The sequence below is a fragment of the Lagenorhynchus albirostris genome, chromosome 4 (assembly GCF_949774975.1).
Source record: "Lagenorhynchus albirostris chromosome 4, mLagAlb1.1, whole genome shotgun sequence".
In the NCBI taxonomy this organism is placed as follows: domain Eukaryota; kingdom Metazoa; phylum Chordata; class Mammalia; order Artiodactyla; family Delphinidae; genus Lagenorhynchus; species Lagenorhynchus albirostris.
Window position 1 is genome coordinate 18601018 of NC_083098.1, and position 23337 is coordinate 18624354.

General features: G+C 37.2%; 1 protein-coding gene across 3 annotated transcripts in view; it reads right to left on the reverse strand.

Moving 5' to 3' along the window:
- EMCN (endomucin) overlaps positions 1-23337 on the reverse strand; it is a 93932-nt gene that overhangs the window by 9697 nt on the left and 60898 nt on the right. For 2 of the 3 annotated variants that reach the window (XR_009540231.1, XM_060147631.1), the window contains exons 5-10: positions 22009-22047; positions 10082-10174; positions 9597-9650; positions 7635-7730; positions 4118-4142; positions 2588-2649 (exon numbers count right to left, since the gene is read on the reverse strand). Coding sequence is in view for 2 of the 3 variants with exons in the window: in XM_060147631.1 (XP_060003614.1) it covers positions 2588-2649; positions 4118-4142; positions 7635-7730; positions 9597-9650; positions 10082-10174; positions 22009-22047 (369 nt within the window). In the remaining variant the exon portion in view is untranslated. Of the gene's footprint in view, positions 1-2587; positions 2650-2724; positions 3088-4117; positions 4143-7634; positions 7731-9596; positions 9651-10081; positions 10175-22008; positions 22048-23337 lie in introns of those variants that run through there. The other variant, XM_060147632.1, reaches the window with a different exon arrangement.

The following is a 23337-nucleotide window of genomic DNA, read 5'->3' on the forward strand; positions in this document are numbered from 1 at the left end:
TGATTTTGAGATATAAGACCAGAGTTTATAAATTGACATACTGACCAATCCAATGAATTCTTAAGACCATTGAATCTCAAATTTCATGTTGTTACCCACATTGGTGCATTAATTAATACTATGTCCCTTAGGCCATGTAGCACATAATATGAAATATATAACAATCATCAGTTCTGAGTGGTGAATAGTCACATATTCTATCAAATTCTTTTTCTGTAGTTTTTAACTATTTAAACATTTTTATATAGGAGATAGTGGAAATTTAGGCTAAACCTGTGAACTTATATAAAACCTAATCATTTCAGACTATTCTAGTTATATTTTAGAATGATGTCACTATTAGGGAAGAGATATTTAAGTGAAAATAATTATAATAATGTAATTTCTATTGAGTGTGGTGAGCATAATTTTATAACGAAAGCATGTTTGAATAAGTTTTGAAAGAAGGTAGAAAGAGATTTGTTTGCAGGTGTTTCAGGAACCATCAAATCCTGTTAATGGTGGACAGACTTTAATAAAAACTGTGGTAGTACAAAGAGAATTTGGAGGGCATTGTTTTAGATTATCAGTTCTAGGCTACTGAAATCAACTCAGAGTCACCCGTTTTAGTTTTCCCCTATTACCAAATATTTTCTATAATCAGCTAGGTTGACTTTTGAGAGATTATTTTCTTAAAAGAAGTGTGCTTCCTAACTTGAGGTTGGCAGAAATAAAAGTACCAGAGACTAGATCTTATTATTTCCATAGTAATATTTCCTCCTTAGACCTATGACCTGAAAAGCTACTTATGAAGAAAAGGAACTTTGGGTAGTTCAGGGTCTTCTTAACTATCCCACCGTGATCTACCCACTTATTATTGCAGTTAGTATGAGGGTGGGAGAGAGTAGCTTACACAGAATTATCCTTGGGCCTTGAAGAAGAATCAGAAAGCAAATTTGCAACCAAGAAACACAAGGTTTCTCTGTGGATTTCCCCTCCTGAAAGCCGCGATTCTGGTGTCAATTGTCATTTCTCTGGTAGACACAGGGAGCAGAGCAGGTGGTCCTGATCTCAGGCCCCTCCTCACCAGGAGAGCCAAGGGCTCCTATACGGAGGCTTCTGGTCCACAGCTTGGAGACCCCCAGAAGCTGCCGAGTGTTCGGTTTAAATCCCGAGGGGATAAAGGAGCGTGCATGAAATTACAGGTTGTCATGCTGCTCACAAGTCACAGGCAGATTCTGAGAACTTTTCTTGATAAATGGTGTAGTCGCACTCTGGGTCCTTCATAACCTTACTCAGGACTGGTCCACGTTTAGTCTCCTTGCCTGGAGGTTTTCCTTGACCAAGTAGAATAGGCTCAGCTACTTAGTCAAGGCTGGTAAACAGCCAGGAGAAACTGGTGAGTGGTTTCCAATTATCCTGTGGAGGAATTTTACTCTTTCATTCATTCATTCATATGGTTACCTTCAAGAGAACAGTGTGGGAATAAAGAAATGTGTAAGAGATACAAGAATGAAAGTCTCTCTTAAGAGAAAATGGCTCCCATGAGGGATTTGGCCATGTCGTTGCAGATTTTGGGTGCCCTTGCTTTTCAACCTCTTTTGTTTATCTGTTGTAATTTGTTCCAGTTAGAATCTCCTACCTGAAATGGGGACCTTATTCAGCCTTTGATATCTTGCTCTTCAATTGGGACTATATTTATAGCCTTTTGTTTTACAAAATCGTTTTTTGCAACATATTTATAATGTTTATCATCTGATAGCTCTCACTTCACATAACATATGTATTGTGGGAGTATTTTGTATAGGTAAAATTGGGGGGACTGAATATAGTAAATGTCTTGATGTAACTTGATATTTAAATTAGAGCCACATAGGTTGTTTCATAAAACTCATAATTACTTTTTATTTATATACTTTTTATTTTTTTGGTCATATTGATGTTTTAAATATTTTGTTTACTCAAAACAAAAATGTAATCTGTGTTTTTTTAATTTTTAAAAACTATCTAGCATCTCATTTTTCATTGCTTTCGATACAAATATAATTCATACAAATCATAGCTGTATTTTGAAAATCTTTTTAGATTGCAAACCAAACAAAATCAAAACCTAAGAAACTAGAAAAAAGAAATGTAAATTTTATCAGTAGGAAATTGTATTTTGTCCTTACTGAGAAGCTCAATTAAAGTATTTGAAGTGATATAAAATATGATATACATTTTAACTGATGAATCCTAGTTCCGGTTGACTGTACACAGCCATTACCAAAAATGAAACAAAACAACAGCAATACTTTAAAAAAAAACCCTGCGGCATACTTAGTGTTTTTTCTGCCACTACTGCAGAATAGACAATGCCTCTAGTCACCACCCATTCTTTAGAACACATCTGCATGCAACCTCCAAAAGCCAGAGAGTCTAATAATCTTACCAAAAATGATATTTCTAGGGCTCATCTTTTCTTCATAGGAGAATTTTGTATTTCTTGGGAGTTAATGATTGAGTTTTTCTAGAGAAGTTATGCTTTTTGGTTATGTTCACATGAACAAAATCCAAGTTAGATTTTGAAATAACCATTTTTCATCTAATCGACAATCTGGGAGCTTACCAGACTCATGAGAAATTGTCTTAACAGTGAGAAGCTTCACACTCTCTTTATCGGACTGAGGTCTATTTGGAAACAGAAAACATTAAGTTAGCGCCACAGTAATTAGCATTACATATCTGTGAAGGAAAGTAAACATGATACAAACAGAAAGAAGAATATACACGTGCATATATATTTTTGTGTGTTTCTATGGCAAAACTTGTGTTTCTTCATGTACAGACACATATACTTTTATAGCACTTTCATTTCTGGAATCAAGCCAATAAATCTCTGTTATTCTGTTATGGTGATGATCATCAGCTAAATTAAACATCAAGATGGGTCACGTAGGGACTTCCCTGGCAGTCCAGTGGTTAAGACTCCGCGATCCCGATGCAGGGGGCACAGGTTCGATCCCTGGTGGGAGAACTAACATCCCTCATGCCGAGCGGCACAGCCGAAAAAAACAAACAAAAAAAACCCACCTGTCATGAGGTCCATGTTGCACATGCTTCCACTTCCTAATTGTGAGGGGAAGACATAGAAATGTTTCCAAACCTTTTGGACTGATCTGAGTTCTGGGTAATTCCTTTTCATGAGGTCATGGATACTGCAGTATAGTGTCTGAACTGTCTATTTCAACAAGAGTTCCCACCTATCCCTTCTCAGACTCAAAATAGTTTCAAACCCCAATTCCTCTCCTTGGACATCTCAAGAACCTCTACTTTTAATTAAGAATGGTAGGTGGTGTAGGGACATTATTCTTTTTTTTTTTTTTTTTTCTTCAGTACGCGGGCCTCTCACTGTTGTGGCCTCTCCCGTTGCGGAGCACAGGCTCCGGACGCGCAGGCTCAGCGGCCATGGCTCACGGGCCCAGCCACTCCACGGCATGTGGGATCTTCCTGGACCAGGGCACGAACCCGTGTCCCCATCGGCAGGCGGACTCTCAACCGCTGTGCCACCAGGGAAGCCTGGGACATTATTCTTAAAGTTCACATCCCAATGAATATACAAAAACACCCACAAAAAGGGCTACAAAGTCAGGTCAACACAGAAAACTTAACCACAGAATTTGGTTTTGACATTAAAATAGTTTGTCCCTTTGCAGTACCTTGATTGTAACAGTTGGTAGGACTGCTAACAACTGCTTTGTTTGTTTTAGTAAAGTCGAAGCAAAATAACCATCTGTTGTTAAAGTAAAGCCACTCAGAGCTGTCTCAAGGTGCAGGCATGATTTTTCCCTAATTGTGAGAAGCATATTGAAAATTTCAATGGGAAAACTATTTTAAAACTCTAGCTATGTTTTTCTATGATTTTTTGGGCAACTTTTGATTTCTGATTTCACCACTTTACCCAAGATTAAGAGCCAGTTGTTGGAATTTCTCATACTTGAGAGCTCTCTGACAAATAGGTAGCCAAACCCCATATACTATGCCTTCTGCAAAATGCTTGAAAAACCCGAAGAAGTATGAGTAGAGGATCAATACTTTCCTCTATATAAATGACAGGGTCAGAGCTTCTAGAAGAAAACAATGATGTAGCATTACTTACTGGTCATTTCCATTTTCAGGTGTGCCTAGGAGAGGAGGGAATTGTTATTAGAGCTGTGAGGAGCTTAGCTGCAAAAAACCTGAGACCCCTGCCACTTTCTGCTCAAAGATGTCTCTAAAGCCAGTTTTTAACTTTTCAGTCTCTCGCCCCATTCCCCGCCCCACTGACCATTTCCTCAGACGTGGTGACTACTCATTCCTCAGTCACAGCTAATACATTCATGGTATAGTCTCAACTAGGCCAACTCCACTGAACTTAGCTCTGGACTAATTTTAATCTTATAGTTTCGTATCACTGTGTGGAACTATTATCCATTATTGTACATCCCACAGACACCAAAAAAGGTTTCAGTATCTCTGGAAACAAATTCTTCTCAGAGTATTGAATTACCTTCTTAAAACAAAGAATTGAATTTTTGGCTTTTCTTTATATGTTGCTCTCTCTGGGGACCTAAATCTCTGTATTTGTGGTGAGCCACGATGCTGCTATTGCTCCTAATTGCATCTGAAGCCCACGGATTCAGCTTCTCAGAAGTGCCCTACAAAACGTCACTGAGCCTACTAACTGTAACTAATCTTCTGTCCGCTTTGCCGGGCTGTTCCACGAGGGTCGGTAGAAAGCAAGCCGGGCTCGTGAGAACGCAGAGTGATTCATTCTGCACAAGAGCATGGCCTCTCGGGAGCAGATCATGCTGGTCAAACCTTGCATTGATCTGTGGCCTATTAGGCAAAATATTTAATGTAATCACTTAAGGGCCTTGCTTTATTCCGGATTTTGCTGTGATTTTATTCCATGGCTCGGCTCCCATCTCTTGGATTTCTTTTCATCTCTAAGGTAGCTCATATCAGGATATGCCTTTTGAATATCATTCTCTTGACTTTGACCATCATTGTTTTATAAAGACGTTGATCTCCACGAAAATTTTGGCTACTGCTATTTCTGTCACCTTGGCTAAGTTACTCCAACATGAATCTTAATCCCTAGAATTTAATTCATGGCACGGTATGCTATTCACCAACTAGCTCTAACTTCATCTTCCCTACCATCAGTAGGGTTTTAACAACAATCCAGTTCACCTATAAAGTCCCCTTTAATAGAAAGTGTCAACTTTTCAAATAACTTATTTGCAAATCTTCCTATGCAAAGCAGTTTTTCACTACAGGGTATTTTTACTGATGGATTTAGCCCACAGTTTTTTCCCCTATCCTGTATACTCAACACCCACTGGCTTCAACTAGATTGGTTGAGTTCCCATAAAAGATAGGATTGGTGGTTTAGAAACTTAGAGAAATTAAACTGATTTATAAAAATGCTATTTCCCCTCTGGAAACTGAGTGAAGAAACATATTTCAGACTTTATTAAGAAGTTTATTCACTAACTCCCAGAGGGAAAGACGTTGATTTGTTTTCTTCTTATTTTACAGCAAGAGCTAAAATGAACACTGCTGTTTTCATATCATTACTTTCCCTTGCACTGTCTTGCTCAGGCGCCAAACTGTCCGTGCCCTGCACAGTCAGCGATTGGCCTCAGGAACAGCATTCATTAGTGTCCTGGGGGCACATTGTCCATGGGGTGAACAAAGAAGAGTGTGGCTCATAAAAATGATTCATTTTTACTTTTTAACAGTATATGAGACTTAGGTAGAGTTCTGTTAGTGAACTGTTTAGAATTAAAGTGAGGAAAGGAAAGGTTCTATTTTACTGAAAATTACAAAATTTAACTCAACAAGCGTATCATAAGGCTCTTTCTGCTAGTTATTATGCACAATGCCACGTGAGTCATACGTAGTTTGTGACTTGGAGGGGTTGCCTGAAGTTATGGACTGAATGTTTGTGTCCCCTCAAAATTCATATGTTAAATCTTAATGCCCAATGTGATGGTATTAGGATGCTGGGCCTTTGGAAAGTGATTAGGTCATGAGGGCAGAGTCCTTAGGAATGGCTTAGTGCCCTTATAAAAGAGACCCCAGAGAATTCTCTTGTCCCCTCTGCCACAAGAAGACACAGGCAGATCTGAAAACCAGGAAGAGTGCGCTCATCAGACGTCAAATCTGATGGTGTGTTGGTTGAACTTGTCAGCCTCGGGAGCTGTGAGAAATAGATGTTTGTTGTTTAAGCCACCCAATCTATGGCATTTTTGTTACAGCAGCCTAGACAGAATAAGATGTTTGACTTTCAGAGGAAGCAGGCTTATAGAGAAGTAACTATATTATAGTGTGATGAATGCTATCATTAAATTCTGTGGAATTAGAAGTAATAGAACACTCCACTCTGCTTAAAGAGATGGGGTGTCGAAAAAATATGGACTAAGTTTGTTTTTAAGCTAGATTCTAATGGATAAGATGGAGATTAGGTGTGTTATAAAAGTTAAGGTGTGTTATAAAAGTTAAGCAGTGGGCTGAACATTCCAAGAGAAGGAATAACATGGATGAAGCAGAATACATGGCACTACATTATACAACCAGGAAGGTGTCTGAAATGGAAAGATAGATTGAAGTTTAAGATAACATAGGCGAGTTCCCAGGAACTGGAGGGGGATTCAGAGGAAGCATGAAATAAAAACAGACCTCAAGTTCCTGGAACAGAAAAAAGACTGAATAAAGACCAAAAGAAATCTCAATAAAATCGGGACTTTAGTTAATAATGTATCAATTTGGGTCAATTAATTGTGACAAATATACCATACTAATGTAAGATATTAATCATAAGGGTAGATGGGAACTCTCTACCTATCTTCACAACTTTTCTGTAAATCTAAATCTATCCTAAGGTTTAAAAGTTTATTTAAAGAAAGACTTTAAAATGTAATGCCATTATGGGAATCATAAATATTCAAGAGGCAGGGAGAAGAAGATGAAGCAGCAAAAAGAAGAAAAAGAGTGAGGATGTAAAAGAAGGCAGCGTCATTTTCAATGAAAGAAGAAAGACTTTCCAAAGCTAATGGAGAGATTAAGAGGATAATAAAGAATTGTTGGGCTAGAATCCCTCTAAAAATTGCAATAGTGTCCAATCCTGAGGAACTGATTCAATTAGCAGAACACACAGTTGTGGAAGACACCTTCATAGGAAGGCAGCTGTGCCTCCCAGGAGGGAAGTAAGTCACAAAACACTCTTCTTGAAATTATGGGTCCCAAAGTGAAATTCTTAGCGATACTTCCCTTTATTCTCTGTTATACGGAAATGGAACAAATCTTCGCTATAGTTAACGCATGTCACTTTATGCCTTCTTTACTACCGTATTCCCCTGACCACCCACAAAACCAGGGCTTTTTCATTTTAAAAAAATGTGTCCATATTCAATATTATTTGCCATCAGTAGCTAATTTCTACTCCTTACCTTCACCGGCATTCAGTGGATTTCTCTGCCCCTTTCCCTCTACCTCTGTGATCAAGCAATACAGCAGTTCGTTTCTGTGTATAATGCCTCTCTCCTCTTAAGAGTTTAAGTTCAAGTTTAGACTAAGCATGTTTATTCTCCTTTTAGGAAAACAAAATGAAACAAAACACTGTTACCTACCTGGGTCTGTCTTCCAGCACATTCGATACAAACCCACCAAAGCAAAGACTGAAAGTGTTATTGCAATCAAAGCAATAACCACAGGCAAAATGATACCTAAAAAGTATTGGAGACATTGTCAGTTAGAGTGGCTATTGAATTTCACAACAAATCATTCATGAACTGAGGAAAAGCATGTATGCTTCCTTTCTTCTTTAAACATCATTTTATTTAAAAGAAGATTTTTTTTTTAAGCAAAGAAGATAATTATCTGATTCCTGGGTTTTGCCCTAGTTGTCATTTCTGATGTATCCACTTGATGTCAGTCTTGTAGCCCTTCTGAAATAAAACTCCAAACCTAAGGAAGACAGTTCCCACTTTCCTGGTGACTGAAGGAATGAGGAGGTGGGAGACTGGCCAGGAAGAAGCTGTCCCCTATGGTCAGAACCATATTCACTTTATATTCTTTATATTCTTTACTAGTTTATAGTGAAGTTACTAATACATAGCTTGGATGAAGGCATTCAGAAGGCACAAACTTCCAATTATAAGATAAATAAGCACTAGGGTTTTAATGTATAACATGATAAATAGAATTAACTCTGTTGTATGTTACATATGAAAGTTGTTAAGAGAGCAAGTCCCCAGAGTTCTCATCACAAGAAAAAACATTTTTCTATTTCTTTAATTTTGTATCCATATGAGGTGATGGATGTTCACTAACTTATTGTGATAAGTTTCATGATGTATGTAAGTCAAATCATTATGCTGTACACCTAAAACTTATGCAGTGCTGTTTGTCAATTATATCTCAATAAAACTGGAAGAAAAAGAAATATATATCCTCTACTGGTTCTAGTGGAAATGCTCTAGTCATAAAGCTGGCTTCTTAAAAAAAAATCACTAATATCTTTCTGTAAAAATACCTTAGGACTAAAAAGGCATACAATAACATAAGTGGATATAGATGGATATCATGGTGGAACAATATGGTCCAAGAAAGATAAGCATGTGTGTATTTGTGAATGTCTGCTTGGGGGAGTGGTGTTGCTACAGTAAACTAGGGTGAGTTTTTGCTGTTCTCATTAAAAGAAGGTTTTTGCTGTTTGTTTGTTTGTTTTAGCATCTGACTTCTTTTCTGACAGTCATTTCCCAGGTTAAAACAAGACCGAAGAAAGGAAAAAGCTGTCATAGGGATATAAGTAGAGATATAGATGTTATAGTTACTATTTAGTTAGGTGTTCTCATCTGCTGGCATATGTACTCCTTATATTTACCGGGGGATTGAGAATAGCTAGGAGATTCATTTGTAGGGTGGGTTACACTTCACTGTTATGGTTAAATATTTGTTTTAAGTAAGTTCTGCTGGGTTCATATTAGACCTTACATGAGATCATTAGTGCCTCCCAAAACGAAGATGGCATGAATCAGCAGCTCAATAAATGCAGTACTGACTTATTGAATGGAATGACTTTACCTAAACCTAAGATAATCTTTTATTATCACAGCTTCATATATATTCATCTTATTCTTAATTTTCAGGGAAATTAATGAATATTCTCTATTCAGTCCTAGCATAAACAGTGGCTGACATATATATGTTTTTGCTAAAATGGAACTTTTCTGAAAAGGCCATTTTTAACATTAAGATAAAGTTCTGTAAAGGTGAAAATTCATTGTTATGGACTCTCTGCCCATGCACTTTGGCTTATCAGAGATTAGTCCCATCAATTCACCTTGACCCCTGGTGGTAGCTGCTTAGCACTAAGGTAAGAAAAAAAAATCCCCAAAGTGTATTTATTAAAACCAGACTCAATGGGAGGAAACTTTCAAAGCAGGTAGCAATTATATAGGATTATAATGGGATTGCAGGTTCAGTAAAGTTGAGAAAAGGCTGTCTATAGTTGAGTCCCTTCCCTTATTGGTAACATTCAAACTTTCTGCAGTTCTACTGCCTTGAATGAAGATGCACGTATTACTCACTGGAATAAGAGGGGCTGGTTGAAGAAGAGCTTGCATTTTTTGCGTTCTCAGTGCCTATTATTTTAAGAAAGAAAAGAAGTCACCTTTGGTTAATGGGTGCCACTTCTCATAATCCTCCCCCCACCTCCCCCACTCCCCGTTTAGGTAAGCCTCTGTGATTTATAGGTATGAGTCTTGGAGTGAAAACATTTTATCTCATTCTGAAAGAGTTCTGTTTCATGACTCAAGATTGGTAGGGAGTTAATGTATACAATCTGATGAGTTTGGACACATGCATATACCCATGAAACCATCCCCACAATCAAGGTACTAGACAGAGTCATCACCTCCAAAAGTTTCCTCGTGTCCCTTCCCTTGTTTGAGGATGTGTAGTTTTGTTGTGTATAAATTATACCTCAATAAGCTGTTTTTTAAATGGGTGAGGTTTTCTCGGTGAGGAGGGGTCAGGCGAAGCAAGCTTCCACTCATACACACAGAAGTCATACCTTGAGACTGGGAGATGTTTTCCAGAATTGTTACTGATATTGAGGATAACGTAGGGATTCTGGTAGGTGACGCATCTGGTTGTAGAGTGTTAACTGTAGGAAAATGATAAATGTAGCGTCAGATGATAGTATTTGCTCTTCTTACTGGATTTCTTTGCAGATTCAAACAATTTGTATTTCTGATGATCTGTAAAAAACTGCTTATTGTTGAATAATGGGATGCATACAGTTATACATTAAATCATGAGTTCATTCTATCTCCTCCTGTAGAGATGATTAAATTTGGAATGAGAAAACTTGGGTGTTAGTAGTATACCTTCAAGAACTGGCCAAAAAAACGTGAGCAAGTTTCTCATCTTAGGCTACAGACTGTATCACCTACTGCATGAAGTTCTGCATCCCATAAGAATGCAAATCAATGCAGAAGCATTAATCACAGTCTAGATATTACAACTTTGAGTGATAGTGATTCTTTTCACTATAAATACTTAAAATAGACATAAATACACAGGACTTCAGATTTTATAATGTTTCTTAGTGGTCAAAGGGAAAGATTGCAGTTGAGACTTTGGTTGGAAGAACTGGGGAAAAAAATAATAGAAGATCCCTTCATTTTTATCTCAGCAGTGGTTTACAGTTGTAGGCCTTTTCTAGAGTAACTGCTGCTTGGATGCATTTCGACCACTGTCCATGCTCTTTTTACCATGGCAAATGTTAATTTTAAATTGATTATTATTATTTGTTTGCATAAGTCAACATTTGCCATCTTTAGTCAGAAGGACTAAAACAAAAAAAAATACATAATTTATTATTCAAAACTCATAAATCTCAGTAAATTTCAAGGAAACATAGATAATTATATGTTTTATAAGTGTACAACGTTTATTCTTGTGAATCTGTAATAAAATGTAATTTGTATTTTGAACATTTTTTGAAAAATAATTCTCTTTTTCTTGAACTATGAAGTAATATCTTTTAATCACACCTGTTTGCCTTGTCTCTACACTGAATTGCAAGCTCCTGGAGTGTGAGGGCTGTAATTCCCACCATCCACCACACGAAGCTCTGACCACAGTGGGTATGCAGTAAGATGTAGCTGACTGCTTGGATAAACTAAGAGGCACCTCTTACAATTATGGCCCCCTTAGGAGTGTGAAGGCCATGCATAACTGCATGAAAGAAATTGATATTGCCTATGACTGCCTTGTATCTTTCTCTCTTTGTCACCCACAGCCCAGCACGCACTGCATGCTTATGCATTTTTGACATTTGTGGGGGGAGAATAATGTTAAGACTCTGTTCTTGCCAGGCAAGAGATCTGTGGGAGGAAGCTAGATATATGCCCGTAAGAACAAAGAAAAATGTCAGGCTCGTGCACTGAGCAGGCAGAAAAAGGAATCTTAAATACAAGAGTGGGAACTAGCTCAAACCTCGGTACTTAGTTGCTTTTTCCAGTGTCAGTGAGGATGAATGGTCTTTTGGTTGTGTTGGTAGAGAATGAGATGGCTGATTAAATAACCAATGGCATTAATTCCCCTGGGATTTCCCAAGGGTTAATTTTCAAGACTCCACGTTCTACCTTATTACCTTCTCATAGACAGGCTAAGTGGCGGCTACAGTTCTGAGTATAATCTATCTGGTTCAGATGAAACTCCAAGCTCTCCTCCTTAAAAGGTTAAAACGTGTTGACTGTCCAGTGCCATTATTGCTAATGATCCACAGGGAGGCAATAGAATTAACCCTTCTTAAAAGAGGATTTGTTGGCTCCTTGAACAAAGACTTATTGTTTTTTCTTTTAACTGCAAACTTTAGTTAATAAATCATTTCTGAAACCAGCACACACACACACACACACACACACACACACACATACACACATACACACACTTCACCTCTATTACATTGAATGATTTCTGGTGTTTTACTTCATTTTAAAAAATACTAGTCATGACCCGCTAATGGGAATTAACTTACAGTTTGAGAAACCCTGTCCATTAGCATGATCATATTGATGAAGTTACAGGTCTTGGCTGAATTCATAAATTGTGAGTTTAATGTAATTCTTCCTGCAATTAAGCTGGAGCCATGGTATGTTCAGAGCTTACGATTTCTGTGGATTTCACTGAGACTGTATTATGCCACGTTCTACTAAAGCGGCATCGGCAGAGGAGGTACAGGAGAGGTACAGTGGATGGTTGAGAGCATGATTCTGAAGGCTGAGTACGCGGGCTCAAATCTGACTCTAGCACTTATTTGCTGTGGAATCTTAGGCAAGGCACTTAAACTCTTTGTGTCTGAGTTTCCACCTCTACAAATGGTGATTATAATTTTTCTACATCATAGTGTTGTGAAAATTAAATGAGTAAAACTAAATTTAAATTGCTTAGAAGTGTTGGTACTGATATGTTTATAATATATATAATTACTATAAAATTATGTTAATTTATATTATATTAATATATTATTTTATAATAATATCCTATTGTTATATTGTGATTAGGCACCTACAGAGTTGTGTCTTTCACCAAAGTCAATTTATCAAATTTTCTCAGGTATTCTAAGTGTAAAGCTATATGACTCTTCAGACACTTACATGTTTTCAGAAGCTTCCTTGCTCTAGTCAGGAACTGGAGAAACTGGAGGATATGGTGTTCTTAGATGACATCAGTTTGCTCTTAGACCTTGACTTTTGGTGATTGTAATGATTATTGAATTGTAGATATGGTATGTTACGACTTAAATTTAGTTTGCAAACTTCAGGCCAGAAATTGGAGCAGGCTGTTTGAGGCAGAGACCTCAGAATAAAGTCTGTTGTAATAAAGAGACTTGAAGAACCAAGTCTATTGTAATAATGTGTACCCAAATTTACCCGATGGATTAGTCTCCAAAATTTACAAACAGCTCATGAGGCTTAATATCCTCAAAACAAACAACCCAATCAAAAAGTGGGCAGACCTAAACAGACAATTCTCCAAAGAAGACATACAGATGGCCAAAAGGCACATGAAAAGATGGTCAACACCACTAATTATTAGAGAAATGCAAATCAAAACTACAATGAGGTATCACTTCACACCAGTTAGAATGACTATCATCAAAAAATCCACAAACAATAAATGCTAGAGAGGGTGTGGAGAAAAGGGAACCCTCTTGCACTGTTGGTGGGAATGTAAATTGGTACAGCCACTATGGAGAACAGTATGGAGGTTTCTTAAAAAACTAAAAATAGAGCTACTATGTGACCATGCAATCCCACTCTTGGGCATATATCTGGAGAAAAACATGGTCCAAAAGGATACATGCACCCCAATGTTCATTGCAGCACTGTTTACAATAGCCAAGACATGGAAGCAACCTAAATCCCCCTCGATAGAGGAATACATAAAGAAGATGTGGTGTATACACACACACACACACACACACACACACACACACACACACACACACACAAAAGAATATTACTCAGCCATTAAAAAGAATGAAAACAACGCCATTCACAGCAACATGGAGGGACCTAGAGATTCTCATACTGAGTGAAGTAAGTCAGACAGAGAAAGAGAAATATCGTGATATCCCTTATATGTGGAATCTAAAAAGAAATGATACAAATGAACTTATTTACAAAACAGAAACAGACTCACAGACTTAAAGAACGAACTTATGGTTACTGGGGGGAAAATGGGGGAAAGGGATAGTCAGGGAGTTTGGGATTGACATGTATACACTGCTATATTTAAAATGGATAGCCAGCAAGGGCCTACTGTATGGCACAGGGAACTCTGCTCAATGTTATGTGGCAGCCTGGATGGGAGGGGAGTTTGGGAGAGAATGGATACATGTATATGTATGGCTGAGTCCCTTTGCTGTGCACCTGAAACTATCACAACATTGTTAATTGGCTATACTCCAATATAAAGTAAAAAGTTAAAAAAAAAACCAAATTTACCCTATTGCCATCTGACAGTGGAACACATTTGGCTCTTGCTGTAAACCAATAACTAGGTAAATCATTGTAAGTTTTAAAGACCGAAGACCTTATTGATGTCCCAGGGTACCTCTGGTGGTTATGAGAATGCACCTCATGGAAGGCGAACTACAGTGTAATTGACCGAGGTTCCCCACCTGCTCTCTGAATTCCATCACTGTGTTTGTGCTGATGCCATACCTCCTGCGGGCTGCTCCCAGCCAGTGATTGAGCCTGGCAAGTATATGAAAGCAGGTCTGCTCCTGGGAACCATGGGTTTCCCTGAGGAGGGACTTGAGCTGGAGGAGTCCCTGATGGCCTTCTCAAACCTTCCTTAAAGGAAGGCATACCACACACAGATATTAACAGGAGAAGAAGTGTGAGAGGCAGTAGAGGATAAAATATTCTAGCGTGAGAAAGAAAATAAAACTGTGTGTTCTGTTTTCATTTCACCATGTTTCCTATTCTTTTTGATATGTACGCATTTGATATGTGTTTGAGGGACTAAATTCAGTTGAACGGAATGCTTATTCATTTTTCTCATTATTTATAAATAATTGGAACTGGTCTCTAACTGCAATTTGACGGACTCATGTCTCACTTTTAACAAGAACTTTCCAGCACTTGTCACAATAACTCATTCCCTCCTCCTGGACACCTTTTCTCCATGTGGCCCCCAGCAGAGCACACAGCAGAGCACACTGGCTTTTCTCCTGCCTTATGTCTTATGTCTTATTCTTCTCAGTCTCCTTGGCTGGCTTTGTCTCTTCTTTCTCACTCAGTCTTGGAGGGCCCCAGAATGCAGTCCTTTGTCCTCACGTCTAACTACACTAATTTCATTGGTGATTTCAGTCAATTTCAAGGTTTATATAGAATATCAGTGCAAATGATCTCCTAATTTATGCTTCCAGCCTAGACCTCTTTCCTAAATTTCAGATTCATAATCATGGCAAATAATAAAAATCTGAAACTCAACATGTCCAGACTTGAATTTCTGCTCTATCTGCAGCCTTTCTATCTTAGCTGATGGCAGATATTCCTTCCAGTTGCTCAGGCCAAAAGCCTCAGAGTTATTTTTGATTCATCTCTTTCTATACTATTCCAAATGCAATCATCAAGAATGTCTATAGGCTCCACCTCCAAAATATATTTGGAATTTGGAGATTGCATGCCACCCTATGACCCTGTGACCACACTGGTCCAAGCTACCATCATTTCTCGCCTCGAAAATTTGCAAAAGATAATCTTGCTTCATTTGACAGTCTCTCCTCAGCAATCAGAGTTATACTTATAAAACATGAGTCAGATCATGTCACCCCTCTGTTTAAAATCCTCAGTGTTTTTCCATTCCACTTACAGAAAAAAATCACAGTCCTTGAAATAACCCACCAAATCTTAGGTAATCTGCCTGGTATATCCCCTGCCTTTCTCCCTGCCCTGTTTATTTAACACACCAGTCCTCTCCTCAAGTTGTAGCTCTGTTTAGATGCTCTTCCCCCACGTATTAGGTGGCTCACTTCCTTCTTGTGTTTTCTCAAACTTCTGTATGACTTATCTTGACCACTTTTTCAATACTGAAAATGGTCCCCACCTCTCTGGCACCCATAATCCCTCCCTTCTACACTGTTCTACATCTTCTCTTTCTCATAGCACTTATCACCTCCCACCTTGCTTTATAATTTGGTTAATTAATACGTGTATTGATTATAGTTTGTCTATACTTATACTAGAATATAAGATCCTCGAGGGAAAGAATCTTTATTTTGCTCACTGATATTTCCCAAGCGCTAGAGCAGTGTGTACAAGTAGCGACCATAAGTTTTGCTGAATGGACAAACAAATTTTTTGGCAGCAGACGCGACTATTGTTGAGGAGGAAGTGAATTCATGTGTTTTCCTTTTTTGCCTTAATATTAGGATGGGTACTTATTTAAAATCATTCTCATTAATTTTTTTCATTCATTCTGAAGTAATAGAAAAAAATAGACACCTACTCTGGGTCCAACAGTAGATGCTGAAGGAAATACAACAGAGTACATGAGAGAGTTATTTCATTTAAGGAGCTCCCACAGGGAAGGTGAACAGCACAAAGTTGATTGATGTGAAGAAAACAAACAGTACGTCAAGGATTAAAATAAGAGATACCATGTTATTGTTAATTGAATTTTACTTATAAATTAATTCTCAACAGAAAGAATTAGAGGTGCTTAAGCAATGATATAGGCCATAAGATGAATAAAATAAAAATGAGAAATCAGAACAAAGGAAACTGGAAGAAACAAATAAGCTCCTTCTAAGAGTTAATACCAAGCATCAATACGGTTGCTGGCGTTGGCCATAAGAATTGGTTCTGAGCATCCTGACACTCAGGGAAAGGGAGCATGGTTTACTCTAGGCTTTCATTATCAGAGTGGAAAATGGTCTATTATATACGTAAGTGGCACATCAGCGGCCCAGTCAGTAAATGCTATGAGTATGGTTGGTCCCATTCTCTGTTTTGGGAGGGGAATATGCTGGTATGATCCCTGAGGTCTCTTCTAGCTTTAAGGTTTAGATTCTTGTCAGGGTTCCTTTCAATTCAGATTTTGTCATAGCTAGTCTGCATTTTCACTTTTAACGGGATCCCCTCATCTACTTAATGAGCACAATGACAAAAGGAAACTTTTCTGCCTTCACATGATAAAAATTAATTTCTGCTCTCATCAGACCTGAACTTTCTGACCTAGTTGTACACTTCAAGCTATGCAAAAACAATTTTTATCTCAAAGTTCTTTCACTTTGCTTTGGGCCATCAGCATAACTAACCAGAAGTAATAGCGTCCTCTAACCCAGTAATAACTGTGACTAGAGATTTGTTTCTTTAGGTAACTCTGTAGAAATATACGTTGAAGAAGGAGGGCATATTTTTCTTTTGTGACTCAATATAAATAGTTATTAATTTCCAGAAAATTATATACAATGCACAAAGAATGAATGGGGCACTGCTAATTACTTCCATATGTGCTAACTCACCTTATTCTTAAACATTTTTATTATGTGCTTTAAAGATGAGAGATACTGTGGCTCAGAGAGATAAGGTAAGATGTCTGGCAATAAGCAGAAGGGCTAAGACATAAGCCAAGTATGACTCAAAACCCTATCTGTTTCCTTTCCATTATGCCGTGCAACCAACAGGTTTCAAGTGAGTTGAGTTCATCTTACTTGTTAATGGTATCATTATCAATGAGACCAGTGAAATTTTTTTCTCAGCATTCTGAAAGTTTTAGAATGTTCTCATCTCTCTCCCAAAATATATACATCATCTTACCTGAAATTCACAATTTGGATAGTACGACCTGAAAACACTGAGAAGCTTTTCAACGTGTAACTTTTCCTGTGCCATATGCTTTCTGAGAATGTGAGCGTAAGCGATCCAAAACACGGACGTGAAAGTGTTAAAAAGGACTTTATTTTCAAGTTATGGGACACTACGTGCCAGGCATTGTTCTAAGAGTTTTACACTCACTATTGTATTCATAATATTTTCATTTCATAAAGTGGAAACTGAAGCCCAGAGAGTGTAAATAATTTGCTCAAAGTCACACAGAGCTGGGGTTTGAATGCAAACTCTAGACTCTGTTCTGTCAACCACAATTCTGTGCTGCCTAAGCTTCTGCTCCTCAGTCGGAATGAGTTATAAGTGCATGCCTCTTATTTTTGTTACATGAAATATTATCTATTTCAATTTCGGCTCCAATTGAGAAGGTATTCTTCGTACCAAGGTAAACTGAACACCTCCTTCCTTCAATAGGCCAAACCAGACTCTGCATATACATACAAGCAGACAGAATTATTCCTAGTGTATTAAATAAAGCACATTGTAGAGCTCATTGGAAGAGCTCACACCCTTAGCAATATCATTGAAATGTGTTGGTTCTTAAAGTGAGTGTTGGCTAGCTAATCAGTTGAGACTGTGAGTTTTTATGACCTTTCAGTGTAGACTAGAGAGCCACAAGAACAGGGCCGAGCACTTCTTAGAGAGTTATCAGATCCCTGAACTAGAGAAGAACCCACATAGCCATACCTAGATTTAGTTTCCTAAGTGGAAGTTTATGCCAGACCCTATCACATAAATATTGATATATTTTTCATTCCATAACTGAGTTATTTTATTCTCAACTAATTTTCAAACAGCATAAAATTTCCAAGTTAATAAAAACAACTCTGGATATCACTTCGCTATGGGTATATTTCTAGTTTGAGTGCGTTCTACCTGAACAATAGTATCTGTCAATAGTTCTACCCGAACAAAGTTCTACCTGAACAAAGATTCTGTCATTCAAAGTTCAAACATTCAGGTAAGTAATCCTCTGTATAAAAATAATTCATGCTTCACATTATATGAATTCTGAGAGATGAGTAACCAATCCCAGGCATTACGTAAGATGTCAAGCATAATGAATGAACCAAGACAGAGCATCCTCCTTTCCAAAGGCCAGTAGTCAGTTTTGATGGGACTTTTGCCTGTACTGGCTTCTGATTTTCCATCAAAATTAATGTCTACAATACAATTGAGGTCCTGAAACACAGTTGAGAAAGTCAAGAAGATGGGTACAATGAGAATTTTCACAAGCTGTGCTGGTGACTATGAGAATGTTGTTGTGGTGAGTAGTTTTATGTGTCAACTAGACTTGGCCATGGGGTTCTCAGATATTTGGTCAAGCATTATTCTGGGTGTGCCTGTGAATGTGTTTTTGGATGAGATTAACATTCAGATCAGTAGACTGAGTGAAATAGATTACCCTCCATTAGGGTGGCTCTGATCCAATCAGTTGAAGGTCTGTATAGAACAGAAAGGCTCCATGGAGTAAGAAGAACTCTTTCTGCCAGATTGCCTTGAGCTGGGATATCAGTGTTTCCTTTGCCTTTGAACTGAGATATCGACTCTTCCTGGGTCTTGAGCTTGCCAGCTTTCAGACTGGAACTTAAACCATTTGCTCTCCTGGCCCTCAGCCCTTTGGATGGACTAGAACTATACCATCCATTCTCCTACCTTTCCAGGCCTCTAGTTTGCCAACTGAGATCTTAGAACTTCTCAGACTCTGTAATGCATGAGCCAATTCTTCATAATCAATCTCTTTAGAGATTTCCATGCATATATACAAATACATATATATATACATATACATATATATATATATATATATATATATTCTTTTTGTTCTGTTTCTCTGGAAAACCCTGACAAATATAGTTATATTTTCAGAAAGTTAAGGGCAGATGGTTTATTCCTTTCCCAATACTCGGAGGCATATTGTTCCATTCTTCTCTGAAGCTGAGGTCTCTTATCAAAGAAATCAAGAAGTTCATTTTCAAGGACAAATTATTAGCTCTGCCTGTCTGTGAGAAAATGATAAGGCTAAAGAAAAGTGAATTCTATCATTGCTTTAAATTGTTGTAATGGCCGCATGATGGCTGCATCTTTCTCTGGGGAATAAACAGTTTTTCATCACTTTTTAGTGGGTCTTTCTATCTCCTCATTAGCTCTGAATTCAGAGCTAAAAAAATGAGTAGGTAGAAAAATCTGGCAGCTAGAAGGTCGCTTTTTTCATGAACCCCTTCCTCATCTTTCTTAGACTGCTTTTTCCCACCCAGTGTATACCACAACAACAGCTAAAGGGAAAAAACTCTCTTCCTTCTCTGATCTTAGCATAAGGTTATCTGAGGCTCATCTATGACACATCACTTTATACCTACATGACTGCTGGAGTGATTATAGTTACTTATAATATTGACTAGTCTTTAGTAACCCTTAATGGCAGGCTCCATGTAACACTCAAACTCTTAGCTAGTGCTATGTGTGATGGAACAGAACAAATATTTATTGAATGCCTCAGTTAGTGGTGATTGGTTGAATATACCATTCTGTATATTTGACAGGGGATTATACAAACTTTGGAGTCTCACCAGGTATGTTACAGTGGTCAGGTGAAGTTTGACTTTCCCACATGCTTTAGATATTGGGCATGAATTCCTCATGCTTAGCATTGTTAAACTCAGTTGTCCATTCATACTACCTTTGCTCTGTTGAGTGGAATGAATGGACATGTCTTCTGACTTTGACTGATCATTGCCATCTAACTATGACTATCTTTCTTTTATCTTTATTACATAAAATTGAATGTCATATCTATGTATAGTTGCTTATAATTCACATTTTATATATAGTTGCCTTACTTATCCTGAATTCCAAAAAAAGATCCTACATAAAACAATCAACAATTTCTAGATCCTTAAAAATAGTTTTTGAAGAGAGTGGTAAAAACATAATTTTTCAAGAAAATTAAAGTCAGATGCATAATCTGAAAGAAAATATCAAACATGAGAACTCAGTATGTTCTAGTCAAAAATTAAATGTATATTTAACTCATATTTATGGAAGGAAGCAGTACTAATAATTCTGTGGTCAAGAAGTCTACCTCAACTTTACCTAAAAGAGAAATGCTAATTATTTTAAGGAAGATGCCTCTCCTTGATCATATGGGTGAATATTTGTGAATTTTTTGAGTGTATCTGGATTTAGTCTTCAGCCCAAACATACATCTGAAGTTTGAGACTGACTTTTCTACAGCTGATAGAATCAGCCTCATTTCCTTCTGGTCTGCTATTCAAATCAGTGGTTTGTCTATTAATTGTTTTAGGAGCATTAGTTTCTATAATTCAAAATTAAAGTCTAAATGGGCTTTTTATTACATTTAAAAATCAATTATAGCTAAAGTTGGCATTGTGTTGATACCATTATTTTAAACAAAATAAAAGATGCTTCAGTCTCCCCTTAAAACGAGCTGACACTTTGTCAGCTTCCCAATTGTCTTTCATCTGTAACTTCTCCTTGATAACCAATCCATGAAGCGGGCGGACAGGACTTCTCCAGAACAGTGCAAAGCATCAGCCGATGTAAAGCTACCCTCTTTGCCTGGATGTACTATATTTATGCTTTGTTTTGCTTTGTTTTTCCCAATGTTTTTTCTGTTGCATTTCTAGACTATGTAGATGGAAATAAGAATAAAAACATATGGCGATAAGGTGAAATAGAGTTAACAATATAAAAATAACTTCTTTATTCATTTGATGTATTATGTAGAAGATAAATGATGAAAAGTTAAAAGCATAATAATTTTCATTTCTAATTCTTTGAAGGTAAACTATGATGATTATTTAGGACATTTGCTGTGAAAATGTTATCAGAGTCACTCATAATTTTCAAGCCTTTATTTTTCCAATTTTTTAAAAAGTTACATGATCTTACAAGTTTACTTCATGTATTTCTCATTTTATATATACCAAAGGTGGTTATTATTGAGAACCTAAGAGATTTGTCATGTATATAAGTACCAGGTAGGATGTAGGAAGGTAAAAATCCCCCAAACAATTATAATTTCAAAACAATAGGAAGATTCAACGTCATCATTTTCCTCTGCCCAATAATCTTTTTCAATTTCTGTTGCTCCATCATCCAGAATTTATTCAGTTTAAAACTAAGGATGGCAAAGCATGAGCACTTCTTTAAGTGATAACATTTTAGGCTGTTAACTGTGGTTTATAACATCATCTCTTCGGATGCCAGGACCAGGCTTTGTTAGAAAGTAGAGAAGACAGCAAACACACACTCTATACTTCTGAGAGAGGGCAAGCTGACCACAGAAACAGACCAGGAACAGTAGGTTCTGAGCAGAGGAAAATTCCACAGGCTTTATGCATTTACCAGAACTGGTTCCACTCATCCCAGCCCCAGAGCACTGAGGCACATCATTGTATGTTCTCCGGGACTGCATTTTTTTAACACAAGATTTCCTAAATATTTTAGTTGCCATGTAATGTTTTCCTTTGTGCTATTTCACTCTGTCCTCAGACCGATTGATCTACTTTGTCTCTTTCTTGGGATTTTACCCGGGAATATTTTCAGAGAAAGAAAATTAACTTACCTGTTGTTTCTGTGGCTTTGATTGAACTCTGAATCTCAGCTTTAGAGGAAAGAAAAGAAAATTGCTAAAATTAAATGTTGAATATCAAATGTACTCTCACAATTATTTCAGGTGGTAAATAGATATAGATCTTAGCTCATTTCCGATTTACTTTCATCAAGTCATAAAATCAAGAGGCTTCCTGATTAGAAGAAACTTCAGAGCAGGGGTCAGCCAACTTTTTCTGAAAGGGCCAAATAGTATTTTAAGCTTTGTGGGTCATAAGTCTCTAGTGACTATTCAGCTTTGCCATTGTAGTGTGAATGCAGCTATACATAATACCTAAAGAATATGTATGGCTGTATTCCCATTAAACTTTATTTACAAAAACAGGTGTGGGTCTGGATTGGCCTGTGAGCTGTATTTTGCTGAATCCTCTTTTGGAGCACCTAGTACAACCCCACATCTTGAATATGCCTAGATAACCCAGACAACTACAAAACTTTGGTAGGTACTTCATGAGTGGCACTGCCATGTGTCGTATTCCTACTAAGCTATTGTGCATCTCCTGACCTGAGGAAGATTCAGAATGGTTCAGACAGATTCCTCTGAAACTTAGGGAATTCCTCTAAGGGAAATATAGCTCAGAAGAGCTTCTACAAAGCTGAGAGAATTATAATCAAAGATCACTTCAACAACTTGGAGTGTTTGCACCATGAACCAAGATTTGCCAAATGAAAAAATATAGAAAAAAATTGAAACAAGTAGAAGCCCAATAATGATAGTTTAAAAATATTCACTTGCTTCCTTTGTATTTTCACTTGACTGTCTCATCATCTTCTCAAATTTAACATGCCTGAAACAGAACTCTTTTTTACTGAAGTATAGTTGATTTATAATGTTGTGTTAATATCAGATGTACAGCACAGTGATAGTAATTCAGTTTATATATATATATATTTTTTTTTATATATATATATTCTTTTTATTCTTTTACAGATTTTTCCCCTTATATGTTATTACAAAATATTGAGTATAATTCCCTGTGCTACATAGTAAGTCCCTGTTGGTTGTCTATTTTACATACAGTAATATGTATATGTTAATCCCAAACTCCTAATTTATCTCCCTCACTTCCCCTTTGGTAGCCATAAGTTTGTTCTCTACGTCTGTGGGTCTATTCCTGTAAATAAGTTCATCTGTATCTTTTTGTTTTAGATTCCACATATAAGCAATAGTATAATATTAGACTTTCCCTGTCTCACTTACTTCACTTAGCATGATAATCTCTAGGTCCATCCATGTTGCTGCAAATGGCATTATTTCATTCTTTTTTATGGCTGAGTAATA